Raw genomic sequence first — 19,186 nt, forward strand, 5'->3', positions numbered from 1 at the left:
ATGTGAAACAGACGATGGATCGTTTGCGGTCAACTCCTGGGAGCCATGCTCAAGCTTGCTTACGACGAAAGTTCGTTCTCTATATGGTCCTGCGAAGTCCAAGGAACTTGCATTGTTGTTCCTAAGTACGGGTAGCAACAAAAGGTGTTTATGGTCAATGGAGTCTGCCTCGTGCATCAAACGGGCGCCCGCCGTGTATTATTATGCATGCCAGAACTTTTTACATACAAAGGATCTCTACACCAGGTCACACGAAGGCAGTCCCAAGTTTCCTTTCAACTCTTGAGCAACTACGCGATACAATCCTTATGAACGTGGTGTGCTTTTTTACTCTCCCGAGACGTTAAATGAAACAGTCGCAATGTTGAAATCCACAGGGTCATACACAACATAATAATTTACATACGACAATCACGATGCTTCCACGCGACTTCGATGAAGCAAGGATGAGGTACCCTCGAATTTCCCAACCACCGTATCCACGACCCTTAATGATTACTTACCCTTCTGACTGTACCACAGAAATGGATGCCACCGCCACACAGCTGGGATGTACGATAAACTGTGGCGCTCGGTATGGAAGAATGGCCCTTGAGTAGAATATAGGCGATTTCATAAACGATACCGTACGAAGCCTTATTCTTCAATAGTCGACGTCTATGGGCCAAGTTGAACGAGTTCAAAAACAGTAAGCTCCTGCTATCAGGCAAGGCGACGCATACTGAGGCAGAAGTTCGGGTGAGATCCGACGACAGTCCTTGTGTCCCGGCACAGATTTGGAGGTTGGCAGGTTTAATTCTGGGTCATATCCCAAGCCATCGAGTGCGGAGGGACGACGGTAACGAAGATATCAAGGGACCCAAACGTCGTGTTTTCGAAAGTCAAGACAAGTGTTTCTCTGAGCCGTGGACAGACATAAACGACTTGACTAAGTGACAGACCAGTGCGGGAAGGGTGACGTCGACGACTAGTAGATTTGGCGTGTTTCATCAGCTGGCAGATTGACAGGCGAAGGCGAGCGATTCTTCTATTGGCATCCCCGCTTTGGAGCTCGACGGCCGGGAAGGGGCTCAGTAAATATGCTCTCAGAATGGCAAGTACCGACCAGGGTGGTGAGTTTGAAGGATATCTCGTGAGTCAGTGTCGATTTTGGACCCACAATCGCCTACAACCTACTCACCCGTAAAACTCGGATATACCTTCTTACCTTTCTGCATCAATTCATCTAGGGAAAACAATCACGATATGTCATAAAATACAAATGCAATGTTACAGTGGTGGTGCCCGAGTGAGTATAGCATGGCAAACAAATCAATGAAACACTCTCCTTCAAGATGTGTGTGGAATGTAAACAAAAACGATCAAACCGTTACCCCGACACCTCTACAGATGCAGATGGCGGTGTCAACAAATCTTCTCTCTCCTTCTCTTTTGGACCAGTTAACGACGCCCTCTTCGCAATCGACTTCAACTTCTCCGACGCCGCCGACGGTTGCTCGTCCGAGGTCGACGACGAAGGTATCGGTGTTGTCATTAAGGAGCCCACATTTGTATCAGCGGAGATGGAAACAGTCGCGGTCGACAGTTCAGACGACGAACGGTGAGCCATACGATTTCGTGGAGGCAACGGAGGGGGTGGTGAACGGCTAACAGTACTTGAACTAGTGATAGGTAAAGATGGAGAAGAGCGGGGTGGGAGGGGCGGTGGAGTCTTCTTCCGCAGTGGGGTAGCGGGAAGCGCAATGGTAGCCGTGGTGCTCGGTGTGGGCGTCACTGATGGAGAATCCAACTGGTCGTTGTTACCTCCACCTTGTGCATCTGTACCACGTGTAGGCGGAGGTAGTTCCATCGCATCTTCCATCTCCTTCTGTGACTGTTGAGGCCCTTGATTTTTACCGAATAGCTTATATACACTCTGTATCCCGGCCGATCCGCCTAAGGAGCTCAACACTTTGCTTTTGCTTTCGGGCGATGAGGACGCTGTCAATGTTGGGGGATGTTGGGGAGGCGCAACGTAACCCATGGACATCACTTCTCCTCTATGGCTCGAGTGTATACCCGGAATGGACATTGTCCTTGCTTGTGGTTGTACAGAGTATATAGGCGGCGGTCCGGTCCCTATGTCCTTGTGCTGACTATTCTGAGTTGAAGACCGTGATATTGGCACTGCTTGAAGATGATCTTCTCTGTCCACAGTACTCATGTGTCGTTGCCCAGCTGACGATGCCGAGGATAACCGTCTCGGTAGGGTGGTGAGGGCAGGAGGTGCAGATGAGATCGAGTTGTCTTCATTGAGACCTGTCCCTGCCGAGTTCCGTGAAGGACCAGGCGACCGAGACATCGTCGAACGCGTTCGTGTATTCGCTGTAGTAAGATAAGTATCATCCTCCACGTCCGCTTGGCTACCGCTAGATCCTTCTTGTCTCCCTCTCCTTTCAGCGACAGCAGCCCTAACATCTGCGTAGCTCGCCCTCGATTTCTGTGCTCCACTGTCGCTCGTATTCCCGGTAGTGCTAGTCGTCCGTGTTCTGGACACCCCGATACCCATCGAGTCATGGTCGGCCAAGTCATCAGTCTGACCGCTGCCGGAAGAAGAGGGCGTGTCCTTCCTCAGACTTCCCCAATTCATTCCCCACTTTTTCATTGCTTCCTTGGCAGAATTACTTAGTGCTTGCTTATCAGCAGCTTTAGCTTTGAAAGCGGTGAGGAATGAGGATGGACTGGAGGGGGTAAGAGGCTTGGGACCGTTGTCGAGGTTTCTGCTAGATGTGGAGTTGACAGACGAGGATAATGACTCTGTATCGTTCTTCTCATTCTGAGCGGATGGAGGGTCGGGCCTCTGTTTGTGTGAGGCTAAAGATCCTCCGTCGCTTGATTCTTGCTGCTGGTCGTCAGAGCCAAAGACGTCACTCAACTCTGCTCGTTGAGGAGCAGAATGTGGCCTAGGAGGTAACATCTCTTCCATCTTCGAAGACATGCTACCACGATCATCCTCAGCACCTTCCGACGGATCCCCGAGAGCGTTTACATCCAATCCTCTCGCACTAGAAAACCAAGTTTTCCGTCTATTTTTCCCGTTGGAGTCTTCGGAAGACGAGACATTGATGGTTACAGGCTCGGAGGAAGTGGATGCAGTGGTAGGAGATTTCGAGAGGTGAGGAGCCACCTCTCCGGGCTCCGACACAACGTTTACCTCAGGTGTGGTTTCCGCCTGCAAACCAGTCTGATTCATAGGCTCTTGAGATGTGCCAGGTTGGGGCGTGGCTCTGAGATTTCGAGCTGCATCAGCCCAGATTCCACCTCGGTGTTCGTACCCCGCGCTTTCGAAGTAAGATATGTCATCCATATTGGGCAACACCACGGATTCTTGTATCTGAATGACCAAGACGTGATATGAGCACAGAGAGCGAGATTGTTGCGGTCACTCACAATCTCCTTTATTTTGGATTCGATCGTGGACAAGATCATCCCCCACGTAATCTGCCTGTCACTGACAATAGGCTCTACCTCCAAAACAATTTTTGGCGTCTGCGTGAACGCGTACCAAATCCTATTGCTTGGCGGACGTTTGACCTTGATCAACATATTACCCTCTATTTCCTTCAGGATAGCGGCCAGGGCGATCTTAACCGTATACTGGCCTCCCCATCCAGGTAGAGTAAGGAGTGCAGTGGCTTCGATAGTAATCCGAACCTCCCCTTTGTACTGCAAATGCACCTCTATTGATGCATCTCCTTCCTTGGTCAACTCCTTCAGCATGGGCTTGCTGAACAAAGGAGTTCGATTGCCCACCGAGACTTCTGTGACAACGATTGACGGAAGGAAGGCCGGCCTTTTCACTTTCGATATTTTCTTCATAAGTCGACCAATGATGAAAGACTCGAGGTGTTGCGTTCGATAAAAGCTGAGGAGTATGCGTCCGAAGAGCGCGTTGAACCATCGCATGGGAATGACGTCGGGTTGCTCGTCCAACTTTGACACGAGTATATCCATGTCCGAGGGTAAGAAGACTGGTTGGAGGGGCGATAAGAGGGGTTCTTGAGGAGGATTATCTGAGGCATGTATCATCGCCAGGTACCAATCCTCCATCTCGTAGGGTGATCGGACGAATATAAACCATGGGGTGCTGGGTTCCAGTGCTTCCTCTCTCGCTGCGACAATTTTATCCTTCTCCAGCTCAATCCTCCTCTCATTCTCCTCCCCTCGTTTTCTCGAGTTGAGATGAGGGTTTGGTATGGTGATCTTCTCTACATTGGCAGCAGCATTAGCTTCTGTATCTCCCATCTTCATCTCCCTAGAAAGACTAGGCATGGCCGTCTCCTCCTTAGATTTAGACTTCGGCTTCAAACAGATAGCGTTTCTCCTTGTGAACAGCTCTCCGTCCAATAAATCCTCCGGGTAAATGACCACATCATGACTACCCAGTTGAATCACAGCCTCACAGTCCGTCATACCTTCGTCTTCGTATAGATATAAAATCCTCCCTTTCAATGCAACAAACCACATATCTTTGGGTCGCGAACGTTTGGGATCCTTCGAACGGGCATCCAAGAAAGAGCGCATGAGATTGACATATCCACCGTCAAAGGCCGGCTCTTCGAACGTTCGCCGAACTGTGAGCCAACCCTTGCGTGTCTTTGGTATGTCGTTCACATCCGATGATACCGACTGTTGTTTAAGATCTTCCTGCGGTTCGTTTTCGCCTTCAATGACCTTCTCTTTGGCGTTCTTCGCTTGTACTTCCTGAACAGGGACCGCCGTATGCCAGGCAAACCATGCCATAAGCACCATGACGAGAGGAATGAATGTAAAGCCACCGAGAATGTAGGCATACAGAACGGCCTTAAAAGACATCGTGCTGGAAAATGATTGGAGGGTGCTGGCCGTAGCAGCGGGGGAGCCTGACCACGGTAGCGCTGAGTGGACTGTCGACGTCTGGACGTCTGGATGATGCAACAATGATCCACGTGGTCAGCGGCTATTTGAGCGCTCGGCAGTGCTGTGAACACGAACTAGAGCTCTAGATACCAAGATAGCCAACCTTTCTTTGGTAAGGTCTAGAGAGCTGTGTCTCTTCTCTAAATTCTAATCTAGTTAAAATACGTTACAATAACCAGGATCGTGGGACAGAGTGCTCCCACGATTATAAGGGATCATTCTGAAAGCTTGTTGATGAAGGTGACCAAAAGGTATAACCACTTACCTTCACACCATTTCCGATCATCAAGACTATATATCTTAGTTCGACAGCCATCGACCTGTTGCATATTGTGCTCGACACCTTCTGTCGCAGGCATACAAACCGATCAGCCCAGAGGCACGCCTCCGTCTCCCGTGATTGTAATGGTCCGTGCACACTCAAGGGAGTATAAAAGCGGGAGGAGGAGAAGATGACAACTCATACTTACCTTGATGGCATAAGCCCCTTCAAGTACCGCGGTTTGTGGGCCGTGGAAATCCTTCATAGCACGGCGACCTTGTCCATACAGAGGGTCTCTGCGGTTTGTATGGGCTTCGGCTCATGCACCGTCTCAATATTTTCCTGTCCTGCTATGGCCACTCTGGCTAGGCAGGCTCTTTTTTTGGCCGGTTTGGGCCGCTAACCCTAATATAGGGTTTATTTACTTGTTTGGTGTACATAGACCTGCCCTAAATAACAAAAATAAAGAATATTTCTCTTCTTGCCCGCATCTGTTCACGACATCCATCAGCGAGAGAAAATACATGATCATGTTCTCAACTTTCTTGACCTCTTCCTAGTATGTCCCACGAACATGTCAAGGCCTCTTGGTTGTCCTCATGGAAATTAAGACACCAGAGGTCTGTTACGTTTGTGGAAGATTGATGTGGCTCTTCTCCTTCGCCGCTGGATTTCGTTTTGAAGTTTGGGTGGAATTCCGAAGGTTGGACTGCAAACGTTCCTGTTAGAGTTGAGTATGAAGCTGGCTTTCCCTTTATGCTCGTAGTTTTGGGACACACATTTGTGGTATCAACAGAATCAATCTGAACTTGATCTGAAGCTGCAGAGAGGATATATTGACGGAGATCTATAACAGGAGGCTCAGAAGAGACTGGATCCATGTACATTATTCACCTTCAAAGCCTTGTTAACAATTTGCACATCCGACAACGCGAGTCTGCTCCTGCCAGACGAATGGTCTGTCTCCTGACACAAAGCGCATGGATCCTGTACGGTCTCCGACTTCTGAGCTACTTTTATTCATGTTTCATCACTGGATGAGTAAGACAGCAGGGCAAATATGTAGTTGATGGGTAAAACTTAGAAAGGAGTTTGAATGTTCAAACAAAAGCGTTGAGAGTGGGTCCAAGTGGGTCCAAGCAGGTAATGGGTGTCAAGTCACAATCTGTCACAGCTGCACCTACAGTGCCAGCTTGTCTATCATTGAAACACGATTGGAACGCGTCCGTTCTCTGCCAGAATCTCCCCAGAAATATTATGGACAACGAGTTGGTTCGGGTATGGCATCTTATCAACGAGTTGAGCGATCAGCTCGCTCATAATTATAAAATAACGAAAACACTCCAATCACAATCAAGTGTTCTGAAGGTCAGCCTAGAATGACTTTTTTGATATTGCCTTTATGACAATCGGGTCTCTGTTTTCAGAATGAATCCGCTCAAATCAGTAGTGCTGGGTTTAATCTGCGACGTTTCAACACCGACATCACCAAAGGTACTTCCATCCGCTAGTCCGGGCAAAAAAAGAAATACTGACAATTCCGTAGAGGCGTTCGATTCTGAACTGGAACGTTCAAATGCTCAAATGCTCATCGAAAACCAGGCCTTACTCCACGAGAATAAACAGCTGAGTTTGCTGCTGAAAGAGTACGAAGGAACTCTTGAGACGATTATGACCAAGTTTCGGAATCACACAGTGCGTACCCAACACTGGTTTGTGGTTACTAGTTCGCTAATGTACTGCTTCTGACATTGCACAGTTGGCTGCTCAGCAACACGAACTGACACTCACACGACACTACGAAACCCTTCTCCTGGCTCGCGATACACAAGACCTCTCATCCGACTTTACATCCGCCATCAACATGCCCAAATCCCTTCACAGACTTTTACTCTACCTCCGAAACTTCATTCGTTCAACGTCCGGCGAGGAAAACCTTGACCCGCCGGATTCGGATAACTCAGGATACTTGGATCCAGGAGAACTGGTTTTTCTCATTGAATCGCTCGAGAGGCGATTGACTAGTGACGACGACGAGTATTCCGAAACTGGACTCTCGTCTGATTGGCAAGTGGACCGGGAACATGAGATAGCCAGGCTGGAGGAGGAGAATAATGAGCTGCGAAAGGCGTTAGGCATCGACCCAGAGGCAATATCGTCTGCGGGTATTGATATGGCAGCCGAGTTTAGACGTATGGAGTGTGAACGGCATCCAATATTGTCTTTGGACAAACACCGGAGAAGAGGAAGTGAACAGAGTTATGGAAGTGGGGATCATTGGGTGGAAAAGGGTTTAGGAGGACCACAACAACCTGGTAATATGGGCTCGTATTGGGACGGAATTGTTAGGGGACCTGTATCCAATCAGCAACAACAACCGACTTACAGCTCTGTTCTTGTCGGCGGAGGAGGTGGAGGTCCTCAACAATTACCTGCTGTATCTGGTGGGGCACCGTTACAACGGGCGGTCGACCTTCCAGGCATGCGGATGGGAGCAGGCGCACAAGGTAGACGGTTAGGGTCGAGTATTCCTCCTCAACGAGGCGGCTGGATGGGGGCTCCTCCAACTCGTGGAGGTGTTACCGGCATTGGAGGCGTTCACCCACCACCCCCATCAACAGGCTTGAGTCTATGGAATCAACCTTCACCAGCTCCTCCCATTACCAATAGACCTCAGTGGCCAACACAGGGGAGTGGATTGGACATTGGCCGATAGTCGCTCGTGTTCTCTACTGCTAGTATCGTTTTCTTGTTTTTGACAGTGTATTTCAACGAATGTTGCTTCTTATCATCTATCTATTGCGGCCTTCAATCAATGTTGACTTTGTTGAAACCATAATCATAAGAAATGATAACCCATTGGCTTTTATAAAGTTACATTGATTCGAGCCAAAGTACAAGAACATGATTCAAGATTCTGCATCAACTAAACTCAATAGATACCAATCAGCTCAATCCTTCCTTTCGTTTTTCACCTTGTCATCGTTAGAAGGTTCATCAGCAGAAGTAGTGGCTCTTCTGCTCAAGGACCTCGGCGAAGGAATAGAAGTGTTCGATGTCCTTCCCTTCCCATTGGTTGAAATTGCAGTAATTCCTGGCCTGGCATCGCCCGACGTTGTGGCTCTACGTAGGACCGATCTTGCGAAGGATGATGAACGGGTAGAACCTTCCATACGCGATTGTTGGACAGCGCTTGTAGAAGTCGGCTTGGCGTCACTCGAAGCGGTATCTTTTCGACTGACCGCCTTTCGGAATGAAGACATATCCTTGGTCTCCCCTCCTGCGCTCGCCAAGGATGAGCTTGGAGCCGTCCGGTTGATGGAAGATTCTGCCCTCTTGATTGCAACGGGACGAGCGATATTGTCCCTCGCTGGGGCACTTGCCTTACTGTCCTTGTTCGACGTGTTCAACGGTCTAGTAGGACTGTCACTATTATTCGTCGTTTGGGAGGGTGGGTTTGCTTTCGCGTCTCTAACAGTGGCAGGTGAAGTAAAGGCAGCCCTGTTGGCAGTCGAGATACCACCACCCGATTCCTTAGTGGACGTGGCTTCGCCCCCTGACACGTTATCCGCAGTGGATTGAACCGGTACTCCGTGGACGTTGAAATCCCACGACGCAGGCAAAATTGCAATGGGAAGGAGCCATGTAGCAGTCAATACTACTCCATTACCAGTATCCTTGGACTCAACCCTACCCCAGGACCAAGCGACGAATGCGCCAATATACCCGAGATACGGCGAAAAACCCTTTAACAACAACATGGCTGGACGGAGTTGTGGTGGAATCATCATGAGCGGGGCCTTATCTACGAGCCATTTGAGAGCCGCGGTGATCATAGCGCCACGTTTAGCGGCGGCGATATGGGTGTTGGACAATTGTGCCATAACTGGAGGAGGTATGAAGAGACGATATCCCCACCAAGTACATTGAACAGAAAGTGTAGTTGCGGAAGGTTGAAATACGCGCTTGGTTTTGGATTGTGGTGTGCTCCGTTCGCTCGGTGGATTATTGAGCTCTGAAGCTTTGTCGGGTGGCGACGTTGGAGGCGAAACAGCGGAATAGTATGAAGTGCTGTCATCGTCCCTTCGATGAAGGTCATTAGGTTTCGTGTTAACTTGAAAGTTGATGGGACCTACTCTAGAACAGATTCTGCTATTTCCGGAGATAGTTCGGTGGTTGGCTGGAGAGGGGTGTAGAACATGATTCCGTCCTCTTGAACCCCATCGGGTGGATCGTCATCCCTTTCCTTCCCTTTTGAGTTCTTCCTGTACCTCATCCGGTCCAGGATGGCCCAGACACTCTCCTTTCCATTCTCGATCCCTCCATTCATCATTGATTCCGATGACAGCAGCCTTGCGAGTTTTGAGTCTGCGATACCGAACATGGAGCGATTACTGTCCGCGCTCCCTTCTGGTTTTGGGGTCAATGTGCCCTTGACTTCAGAGGTAGTAGAGTTACTAGGTCCAGGAGTGGAGGGTTCACTGTGGCTACCAGTGCTTGAACTTTTCGAGGTTGAAGCGAAAGTAAAATTTTCATCGATCAAGGCTTTGATTCTCATGGCCAACGTCGACGGCTCAGGTGCATCCTTTGTGCCGACATCGCCAGAACCATCGGGAGAAGGTGGGACATTAGCCTTTCCTTTTCCTTTTGAGTCTGTCGTGCTGGCTTCTTCTTCAATATCGTTTGCAACCGAAGGCTGTTTTGCCGTAGGTATCGTGAAACCAGATAAACCATTCTTCATCTGCTCCTTCCATCGCTCAAGGTCTAGTTTCCACTTCTCCACCTCACTAGACCAGTTACTCGCGCCTGAGCCGCTATCTGGGGATTGAGAGAGCGACCATGATGCAGGAGGAAAGCCTGGGGAAGCGTCGGAAGACCCGAACCCACTAGTTGTTAGAGATTTGAACCGATGAATGGCTGAAAGTTTGGCATGAGGAAGTGTTGTTGAACTCGTTTCTGTCGTCCCATTTGCATTCTCGAGAGTAGTAACAGGGTCTGCTGGAGGGGCGGACATGGTGGTATTGCAGCAATGCGTCATAGGCCATGTTTCGTCCATTATAACACCACATGTCTCTCTTTATCACGTGCTCAACTAACCAGGCATTCTTGTGGTCCACCTCCAAAGCGTCACAGTTCCTGCAGGCGGGAAACCAGGTTCTGAAGGACTTGTGCACCAGTCGCCGTCTTCTTGACCAAGACGTCCTTGACTGCGTCTCGTCAACTTCAACGGCCTTTGTTAGCCTCGCTTCGAGCTTCACTTTTCTTCGGCCTTAACCTTGACTTCGTCGCCATGCTGCTCCCGTGTAGCTCCAACTTGGACATGCCATTAGTGTTTCCCTCTCGATTCTCTTCGACATGCTCAGTTCTTCTCTGCTTCCTGACTGGATTATGTCTCTTCGCTTGGTTGTTCACTGGCAGTTACACATTGTCCATATCGAGCGCAAATCGTCGTCTTCCATATGACGGTCGTGGCGATATGGCGGACCTGACTGAAAGTCGATTTTGAGGAGGTATGATAAGGTGATACTTCTGTCGGCCGAATGGGTCGGAAGGAGGGTCCCGACGAGCTGCGGAGGAGGGTCGGCGGCGGAGAACCTTGCTCGTAAGGTGGGCTATTGACGTACAAAGAACCCACCCTCAAAGCTATAGTAGGTGCCCGATGTAACGTATGCGACCCGTTAATCCACGTCTGGACTTTCTTATGGAATAGGTCTGCCCAACAAAGGTCATCTTTGATTTCCCTGACAGCAAGAATGTCTTCTTTCAAGTGCTTCCAAGCTGAAGTCCTGATGGTATGATCGCCGCTAGCTTCTAGTGAGACTGTTCGAAGGTCATCTGCCACTATATCTTCTATATAGCTTGTACTCAGTCATTGTCCCTGTCGGCTTGGAATGCTCTCTGAAGATGCCGGAGTTCGTATAAAACCTGCAGTAAGCAAGGCATAGGACGAGTATACAACAACTGCGCCTCCTTTGTACTTCACAATGAGTACCATTCCCTTCATCTCTCAGCTCAAATCACTGTGGCAAGCCGTTACTGGCGACACAGCTGGAGCGAAGAAGACTCAGGAAGACTTCCTTGATGCATGGGAACATCATCCCGGCCAACAAATATCTGAACTGGCCGACAACATACCCATCGTCGGTCATGTCAAAGGTGCAGCTGCGTGAATTCTCTTGGTTATAACTTGCGGTGTGGTAACGCTTGACGCTACAGGTCTTATTCATCTTGCTCTGGGTGAGACGGAAGAGTTTGTCCATTCCGAGGAGGCTGCTACCCGCACGTTAGCGGTGTTAGGAGCAGGTGCGCTCATTGCAGGTACAGGCGGTGCCGCTGCCCCGATTCTCGCTGGCGTTGCTGCTGGTGTCGTCGCCGATGCAGCGATCACAGGTGCGTTGCAGGCGTGACGGTAATATATTTAGATATGTGAATGACATGAGCTCCGCGATAGGTATCGAGTCTGTGAGACATCAGAAGTACGATCCCCAAGGTTACCTCGGAGCAGTTTCCGAGATTGGGTCTGACTGGCGCGGTGGAGTCTTCGACATAGTTGCTCTCGGCGTTGGCGATGCAGTACTGGGTGCGGACGGATCTGTAACCAAAGCGAAATACAAGACAACGAAGGTTAGGAGCGTTTGGATCACAGTGAAGCCATTCCACTAAACTGAATGTTCATTAGGATACCGCGTCGAAGGTGAAGGAATCTTCCTCACCAAACGCGGGATGGTCCAGCACGGCGCGAACAGCCGTATTTTCTCTGGGCCAGGAGGCAGCGTCATTGAGAGTCCGAACATCTTAAAGATCATCGTCCCTCCGGAAGATGAAGAGAAACCCGTCAGATTCAAGCAGCCTGCCGTACTCTGCCTGAATGTCGGAGACCCATCCCGCGCAGAGACATACTACGCGCAGAAGTTGCTTCAATATCGTGAGGCTGTCGAGAAGCTGAGAAATGATCCCAACGCGGCTTCCAGTAAGCTTTCAAATGCCTATCCCTGGCCTCCCCTTACTGATATCCTCTTGCAGCCTCACACCCTACGACATTCCAATTCAAGATCAAGTCCTTCCGCGTTCTCACTGCCGACTCTGAACGCATGTTTCGCGATGTTCCGACGACCGGAGAGCCTAGTCCTGCTGGTGTACGTCGCGTCGACATAACCAAAACGTCTACGTCTTTCGAATGCCCTCAACCTGTATATACGCCGCTGCTGGAAAAGGCTATTCCTGATACCTTCAAAGAAGTGCAGCCAGACTGGCTAGTACACATGCCAACGCGCCTGCTCGAGCACATGAGAGACCATCAGGTCAGGATGATGTATTCGAGTCTTTCTACCACTACTAATATCGTGCCATTATGTGTTCTTTACCAGATTACTTATGGCCGTGTAAGAACTTTCGTCATCGTTGCCTCCAAATTCGGGAAGACGTCCTTGAAAGCAAATATTGCGCAGAAGATCACTGATCAAGAACTCAGTCGACTTCAGCATGGTCCCATCTCGTTGTCGGCTCTGAGTGGTACCGGCATTGACAGCATTGAAGTTCGACAGGAGCCTGTTCGCCGCCTGCGACAGTCGCGTGAAGTCAAATGTGGCCGCATGATTAGTGGTGACACTGCCCATTCCCGACATATGGAGTATCTGGCCGAGTTTAGCGATGGTTCAACGTTCTGGATCCCTTCTCGCAATGTTGCCAACGATCTCAAAATTGAGTTCTGGAACGTGATGACAAGCGGGGCGAAGGAGGTCACGGAGATCGTCAGTTCGGATTCGTCAACCGGCAAGATAACTGTGAAGAGGCCAGATGGGAGCACTGATATTGTTGACCAGACCCACGTGTTCTGGCAGCAGGAGGTTACACCCTCGAAACTCACTGATGCAGAGCTGGACGCGCTTCTCCGTCATGGGCATTTCGGTTTCGACCTCGACGACTTTGTACCTTGCTCGGTCACCATCAATACTGACTGGGCTAAGGTGAGGATTCAGAGCACAGGCGCCGCAGTCATGAAAGACCCCGCTGCCGAAAAGAATGGCGAATATGCGGGTACACATGTCGACACAAGATTAATCTCATTCGGTCAAGAACACTCAAACCGGTTCGTCTCTCGGACCATTCCGTATGTAACCTGCATCGGTATACTGGTCATATAATTCCTGATGCTTTGCACGCCGTAGATTCTTCGTCGCCAACAATGGCGCACTCTTCGACATCCAGGTCACGCATGGTCGTGATGGGAGAGTGTCGGGCGATAAGCAGGGCAACATAGTCCTCAATGTCGCTGGGGTATGTCTGCTTGTCTACCACAAAAAGCTTGAAGTGGTACCCATTCGCTTCTTTCTGCAGGAACGGTTTGTGAGCAATGTCAACCAAGAGAACCCTGAAACTAATCCAAACACCTTCCATATCCGTGAGCGCACATACATGGCTGTACTGCTCGACATACGTTAACATATTGTCCTTTTCTAGGTCCCCTTCTCACAACGCCGGCCCTTCTCACTTTCAAGACGGACTGGGCCGCCGTTGAGATTACTAGCAACAATGCTACGATTGTCACTGACCCTACAGTCAACCAGAACATCTATCAGAAAGTAGTATTCACATCCAACTCAATCAAGCTAGATACCGGTACTTTCGGTCAGAAGTTTGTAGTTCCGTAAGTTCAATATGTCTATGGATGGTCGTATAGTGCAGCTAACGCATGAGAACACGCAGCTTCCTCATCTTGACCCGAGACGAACAAATCGACATCAGAGTCACGCATGGCCGCGACGAGGAGAGATATGGGGATAAGGCAGGAGTCGCAAGTGTGCTCTTCGCTCAGGTGAGCTAGTTTCCTCAGGCTGCGATGCGTAGGCTCTCGTGCATCAATATTTATTTCAATGGCAGAATACCTATACGAGCCCGTACAACCCTAACAATAGCCAGGACAACCCCAAGTCGTTCACCGGCTGCAAGGTTAACAGTGAGTGCCTTTCCTCCACAGGTCATCGATGATTCACATCTGACGGTCGAGACGTAGAACGTCCCCCGGTTGTGCCCCTATGACGCGCACGTAGTATTGTCTGGATGAGCGTGTCTTCGATTTTCTTCCTCAGTGATTATGTTGTATCTCTGTACTTTCCAAAGTAGCCACCAACATCTGATTGGTACTATGTAGTCTGCCAAGAAATTGTTCAGCTGTACTACTGTGGCATTAGGTTCGAAATTTTGAGCTTGAGCTTAGGCTTGTCATTCTGAGGGTTTGGTAATGATGTACAACAAAACCGGTGAGCATTGGATGATGAGACATGTAGTATTAGGGATTTATTTAAATCCTCTTCGGACCCAGTGGAACCCTGGGACCTGATGTACATTATTAACGACGTGCCTACTCAGGATGTAGATAATGGTTAATCACCAAACTCATAGTCCTGGCTCCAGGACTCCACTTCATCTGTTCCATTCCGCACATTATTATTAGAGTTTAAATCCTTCTCTGGACCCCGTAAGGTTCCGAAGGGCCTGACGTACATGTAAAAACGTGCCTACTTTATATGCGCCAGCGCATGTACACGCTCAGATTGACGATGTACCAGCCGTCGGTGCACCGTACCAAGTAGTGATGTGCTCGGCCAGGCTTCAAAGCTTCTGAAGTTTGGTCGGGTTTGGCCGAATCCATATCGACCTGTCTCCAACTGCATGTCTCCCCGAAAGTACAGCGCGAGCTATCCATTACCTCGTCATGTAGCAAGTTTAGTGCTTTCGGGTATTTAAATGTTCATGTCGTGCTGTGGGGGATCTTTGCAACCGCGAGGGCGTACCCTTGAACATGCTTCTGGAGATTTCAGCATTAGTAATTGCATCGTTGCGAGTTCAGTAAAAAAAATAGAGATCACCAATCATGAAAAGTAGAGGCTACATTCCGAATTGTCCTCAGCTGTAAGAAGAAACCAACCGACAGCTGACTACACAATATCTTACAGTATATCATGGTAATAGTATAGTAGAGAAGGGGGCAATGAAAATCAGGAAAATAAGAAAAATAAGAATATCAGAGGAGCAACTAGGAAACGAAGTGGAGCACATGTATTCTCCAGAACGAACAAAGAGAGGGAATGAATGAAATGGAAAATCGTCTTGTGAGCATTTGTAGGTATAATGCAATTATATCTACCAGTGTACGCTCCGACTATTCGTCAACTCTGCCGCCGTAGGAGTCCTGACTCTGTTTTCACAAGCTCTTACGGACGCTTGTTCTGCTGTAAAACAGGGACATGAGTGATGGGAGACTATGGGAAACAACAACAAAGAAAAGTTCACCATCATTGCCATTAGTTGCTGATATGAAGCATTCCCTGGTGCTCCCGCTCCTGGAGGTGGTGTCCCCATCATGGGCGAAGGCATAGAATATGGCATCCCAGGTGGTGGGCCACCTCCAGGTTGCTGTTGCTGCTGCGCAGATTGTAGCAACGCAAGAACATTGGGCGGAAGTGCATTTAGTACCGCAGGAGGAGGCGGTGAGACGATCGGTGGCGGGGCTGCACCGGTCTGAGTGGTGTTTGATGATTGTCCGGGTGGTGGACCGTACATGTTGGGAGCAAGATATGGTGGCTGGTGTCCTCCTGGTCCTGGAGGAGGATAATAGGGATTGTGCATAGGAGTTGCGGCAAGGGATTGAGTCATTTGAGGGGGCACACCAGGAATCGGTGGAAGTGGCGCGGAGCCGGGAGGAGGTACTGGGGGTGCATTGGATGCAGGCTGTTTCAAAGCAGCCAGAAGCTAGGTGATGACAACCATCAATTTGAAGAAGACGACTCGTGTGATGATTCCTCACCTGTTGGACCTTCTTCGCTTGTTCCAGTCTGTCATCAGAAGACTATACCACTAAGGTTAGATAATCAAACATCATATACATTCAAAAGAAACGTACTTGTGGTTGCAACGGGGCCGGCGGAGGCGGGTTGAATGTAGGTCCTGCTGTATTGGTCCCAAAATTGTTGGAATTCGGACCGAATCGAGGGCCTTCATATCGGTCATTAAAGTTATCTTTGCGGTTGCTCCAGTCGTCCTCATAGCGTCCTGCACCACCACCACCACCACCACCGCGGCCACCTCTTCCGCCACCGCGTTCTCGCCCAAAAGTATCTTTACGTTCATAGTCGTCGTCAGGCCCACCGCGGTTCCCACCCCCTCCTCCACGACCTCCACGCCCACCACCGCGACCACGACCACCCCCTCCACGACCTCCTCGTCTGCCACCTTCCTCCCAATTATTGGGCCTGTGAAATATAATGAGCGGTTATATAGATACACGAGAACCAACTCACCGATGCGAGCCTTGAGCGCCTCCGTCATTTACATCCCAGGCGAATGAGATATCCATAACCCCATCTTGAAGACTCTGGTGTCTTAATCGGTCATATGCGTCGTCACACGCCTGGTTCATGAGTCAATACGATATTGCAAGGGCACATCATCAATAAAGACTGACTCGTGTATCATAGAATTCAACATAACGAGAACTAAAAGAGAAATGTTAGACATAGTGTTCGATGATGCCCGTGCAATGGACTCACTCGATACGTTCTCCAACTGGTTGTACCGACTTCACATCACCGAATTGTTGGAATTTTCGACGAACCTCATTGTCGTCAATCATTTGCCCCGAGGGGGAGTTTCTGAGGGTGACTTGTAAACACCCTTGTAACTGCTGATAGGAGGGATCAATGAGTAGCCTCAAAACAGGGACCTGCGGACTAGCTCACACTATTCTTGTCTTCCCCCCGATCGTCCCGAGGTAAAGAGTAATGTACATCAATCTAAAAAGACAGTTTCAAATTTCAGATGAATGTTCCCAACCACGGGATAAGTCCTCACGGGCCGACCACTGATTTCGGAGCCCTGTAACCGCTCTCTAGCGCGCTCTGCAGCCCGTAGGTCATACTAAAGAAAATGCTAACATTGAATTTGCGTCTCAACATTCAAGAGATCCTACTCACATAAGTAACGAAGACCATGCCTCGTGTTGATATGAGATCGAAGAATGTTTTGATATCACCATGCTCTTCAAACAGTCGCCGCACGTCACTACTGTTGGTCTCATACTATGGATATCGGATTAGCCTGACTATCAATGGGAGGCACTTATAGCAGAAAATGGAAACAAGCGTGGTCGAACGTTCAAGAACCTCAAATCCGGAAGATTAACTTGCCTTAATGTTACGAATGAAGAGTGTTCTGCAGGGACGCTCCCGTTGAATACGCTGCTCAATTATTGAGTCATGTACTTTGTCATCTCGATCTTTACGAACAGGCCGACGTATGCGCCCTAGACTATCCTCTTCGAAAACAGTATCATCTATACAGAATTGCAAGTAAAGTGAGAATGACGCCAAGACGAAGCAGAAGATTGAATTGGAAGACGTAGCATATCCACGCGAGGGCTCTGAATTCTCATCATCCTCATCTTCAAAGGGACTCAGCTCCCAAAACGCAAAAACTTCAAGTGATATCTGATTGATTTCACTAGCGAATAGACTGATGGACGATGTCGCCAATAAGGGGGGCATGACAAATGCCGCCTGCCTGGCTTGACCACCTCACCAATAACACCCGTTTTCGCTCACGGGGGAAGCTCAGTGGTGATAGACGAAAGGATTTCAACCACGCGGTGTGCAACTGAACTGGGGAATCCTCACGAATATCGTGGCTGGCTAGATCGTAGTGTGCGTGGTGGGGAATGAAACAGAGCTCCTCCTGTGGCTAACAAGTCTTCAAATCTTATGATTCAAGCCCACCTTCCTGTTTTCCGTAGCCCTGATTGTAACCGTATTGAGAAGAACCACCGAGGTTCTGATAATATGAGTTGGACGAATCATAGTTAGAGTTGTAGCCATTCATGTCCTCTTGGGGTTGATCATAAGCGCTGTAGCTCATATTTCCGTCGTAACTTGCACCCCCGCCGGTGCTCTGGCCATAACCCCCTCCACCACTTCCACCACCACCCCCTCCGCGACCTCTTCCGAAGTTTCCTCTACCACGTCCACCACCTCTGTGGTGCCTTTCAGGACCTGGACCTGAAAATGAGCCACCTCGTTGGCCATCGTAGCCTCCGCCTCCGTATGGATGATGACGATTCATGGCTAACTTTTTATGCTCCTTCCGGATATTGTACTCAGTGACGTGTCCTTTTTGGGTCCCAGTCAGAGAAAAAAATTCTGGGTGTATATCGCGGTTGAGCAGGAAAGAGCGCTGAGAGATTTTCAAGCCACCGAGCTCAACTTAAATGGAAAAATGTAGGGGGAAAGTTTTCCCAGCAAGAACAAAAAGGTTGACGATGAGGGATGGTGGTCCGGAAGCAGACGACGGAGTGGCCATGAGTTGCTGAAAAATCGGATCCGGGTGTTGCCGAGTTTTGCCGCAGTCACCCCACTATACAGCCTCAGTGACGACTAGCATATTGACCACCACCATGGCCCAACCCAAACAATTCCAGTTCAAGCTCGTTCTCTTGGGCAAGTTCCTTACATTTCTCCCTGAATTACTCAAAATTTATCCCCGTCGTTCTTTGTAGGAGAGTCTGCTGTTGGCAAATCAAGGTGAATTCTGCTTCGAGAATGTCCATTCCAACCTTCATTCATACTTTTATAACAGTCTCGTTCTTCGCTTTGTGAAAGATCAATTTGACGACTACCGGGAAAGCACAATTGGCGGTCAGAATGACACTATCTTCTCGTATCTACCCTTTAATGAGACTTACCTATTCCCTGCAGCCGCTTTTCTGACGCAAACGGTTACATTAGATGATAATACTACTGTCAAGTTCGAGATATGGTGTGTACTCGAACGTGTCGCTGATCTGGTAAACTTACTCTAGGCATATCTGTGTCTATCAGGGATACTGCAGGACAAGAGCGATATAAGGTGTGTCATGATGTTAGTGTACCTACGGCCGAGGTACTGACGTTCTTCCCGTCTCCAGTCATTAGTATGTGCTCCTCGCGTTTCACACCC

At 49.2% G+C, this 19,186-nt stretch overlaps 6 protein-coding genes across 6 annotated transcripts; 2 read left to right on the forward strand and 4 right to left on the reverse strand.

Moving 5' to 3' along the window:
• Nucleotides 1-996: 996 nt before the first annotated feature.
• On the reverse strand, nucleotides 997-4,946 carry E1B28_001654 (uncharacterized protein). The gene is made up of 2 exons (XM_043147607.1): nucleotides 3,430-4,946; nucleotides 997-3,373 (listed from the first exon to the last, which is right to left on the reverse strand). The coding sequence occupies exons 1-2, from the start codon at nucleotides 4,852-4,854 to the stop codon at nucleotides 1,370-1,372; spliced, it is 3,429 nt and encodes a 1,142-aa protein (XP_043016317.1). The 5' UTR covers nucleotides 4,855-4,946; the 3' UTR covers nucleotides 997-1,369.
• A 790-nt stretch (nucleotides 4,947-5,736) lies between these two features.
• On the reverse strand, nucleotides 5,737-6,087 carry E1B28_001655 (uncharacterized protein; the record flags this gene model as incomplete). The annotated part of the gene is made up of 1 exon (XM_043147608.1): nucleotides 5,737-6,087. The coding sequence occupies one exon, from the start codon at nucleotides 6,085-6,087 to the stop codon at nucleotides 5,737-5,739; it is 351 nt and encodes a 116-aa protein (XP_043016318.1).
• Nucleotides 6,088-6,457: 370 nt separating this feature from the next.
• On the forward strand, nucleotides 6,458-7,916 carry E1B28_001656 (uncharacterized protein; the record flags this gene model as incomplete). Its single annotated transcript, XM_043147609.1, has 4 exons — nucleotides 6,458-6,568; nucleotides 6,628-6,694; nucleotides 6,747-6,895; nucleotides 6,960-7,916. 4 exons carry the CDS (start codon nucleotides 6,458-6,460, stop codon nucleotides 7,914-7,916), a joined length of 1,284 nt encoding a protein of 427 aa, XP_043016319.1.
• E1B28_001657 (uncharacterized protein) lies at nucleotides 6,972-11,266 on the reverse strand. The gene is made up of 2 exons (XM_043147610.1): nucleotides 9,337-11,266; nucleotides 6,972-9,283 (listed from the first exon to the last, which is right to left on the reverse strand). Exons 1-2 carry the CDS (start codon nucleotides 10,254-10,256, stop codon nucleotides 8,152-8,154), a joined length of 2,052 nt encoding a protein of 683 aa, XP_043016320.1. The 5' UTR covers nucleotides 10,257-11,266; the 3' UTR covers nucleotides 6,972-8,151.
• E1B28_001658 (uncharacterized protein) lies at nucleotides 11,185-14,239 on the forward strand (the record flags this gene model as incomplete). The annotated part of the gene is made up of 13 exons (XM_043147611.1): nucleotides 11,185-11,356; nucleotides 11,417-11,590; nucleotides 11,652-11,824; nucleotides 11,880-11,948; nucleotides 12,002-12,170; nucleotides 12,224-12,501; nucleotides 12,568-13,310; nucleotides 13,369-13,477; nucleotides 13,538-13,601; nucleotides 13,661-13,847; nucleotides 13,907-14,015; nucleotides 14,081-14,156; nucleotides 14,214-14,239. The coding sequence occupies 13 exons, from the start codon at nucleotides 11,185-11,187 to the stop codon at nucleotides 14,237-14,239; spliced, it is 2,349 nt and encodes a 782-aa protein (XP_043016321.1).
• Nucleotides 14,240-14,693: 454 nt separating this feature from the next.
• E1B28_001659 (uncharacterized protein) lies at nucleotides 14,694-18,313 on the reverse strand (the record flags this gene model as incomplete). The annotated part of the gene is made up of 12 exons (XM_043147612.1): nucleotides 14,694-15,432; nucleotides 15,494-15,952; nucleotides 16,008-16,049; nucleotides 16,104-16,452; nucleotides 16,501-16,610; nucleotides 16,665-16,695; nucleotides 16,750-16,880; nucleotides 16,939-16,992; nucleotides 17,051-17,116; nucleotides 17,173-17,277; nucleotides 17,386-17,531; nucleotides 17,971-18,313. The coding sequence occupies 12 exons, from the start codon at nucleotides 18,311-18,313 to the stop codon at nucleotides 15,415-15,417; spliced, it is 1,854 nt and encodes a 617-aa protein (XP_043016322.1). The 3' UTR covers nucleotides 14,694-15,414.
• Nucleotides 18,314-19,186: the final 873 nt, after the last annotated feature.

The sequence above is a fragment of the Marasmius oreades genome, chromosome 1 (genome assembly GCF_018924745.1).
Source record: "Marasmius oreades isolate 03SP1 chromosome 1, whole genome shotgun sequence".
Lineage (NCBI taxonomy): Eukaryota > Fungi > Basidiomycota > Agaricomycetes > Agaricales > Marasmiaceae > Marasmius > Marasmius oreades.

Bases quoted from the DNA above. Each gene is read 5' to 3' on its own strand.
- E1B28_001657 (XM_043147610.1), bottom strand. From the start codon at position 10,256: ATGGACGAAACATGGCCTATGACGCATTGCTGCAATACCACCATGTCC. The intron at 9,284-9,336 runs GTAGGTCCCATC...CCTTCATCGAAG, and splicing joins ATAGCAGAATCTGTTCTAGA to GGACGATGACAGCACTTCAT.
- E1B28_001654 (XM_043147607.1), bottom strand. From the start codon at position 4,854: ATGTCTTTTAAGGCCGTTCTGTATGCCTACATTCTCGGTGGCTTTACA. The intron at 3,374-3,429 runs GTGAGTGACCGC...TTGGTCATTCAG, and splicing joins AATCCAAAATAAAGGAGATT to ATACAAGAATCCGTGGTGTT.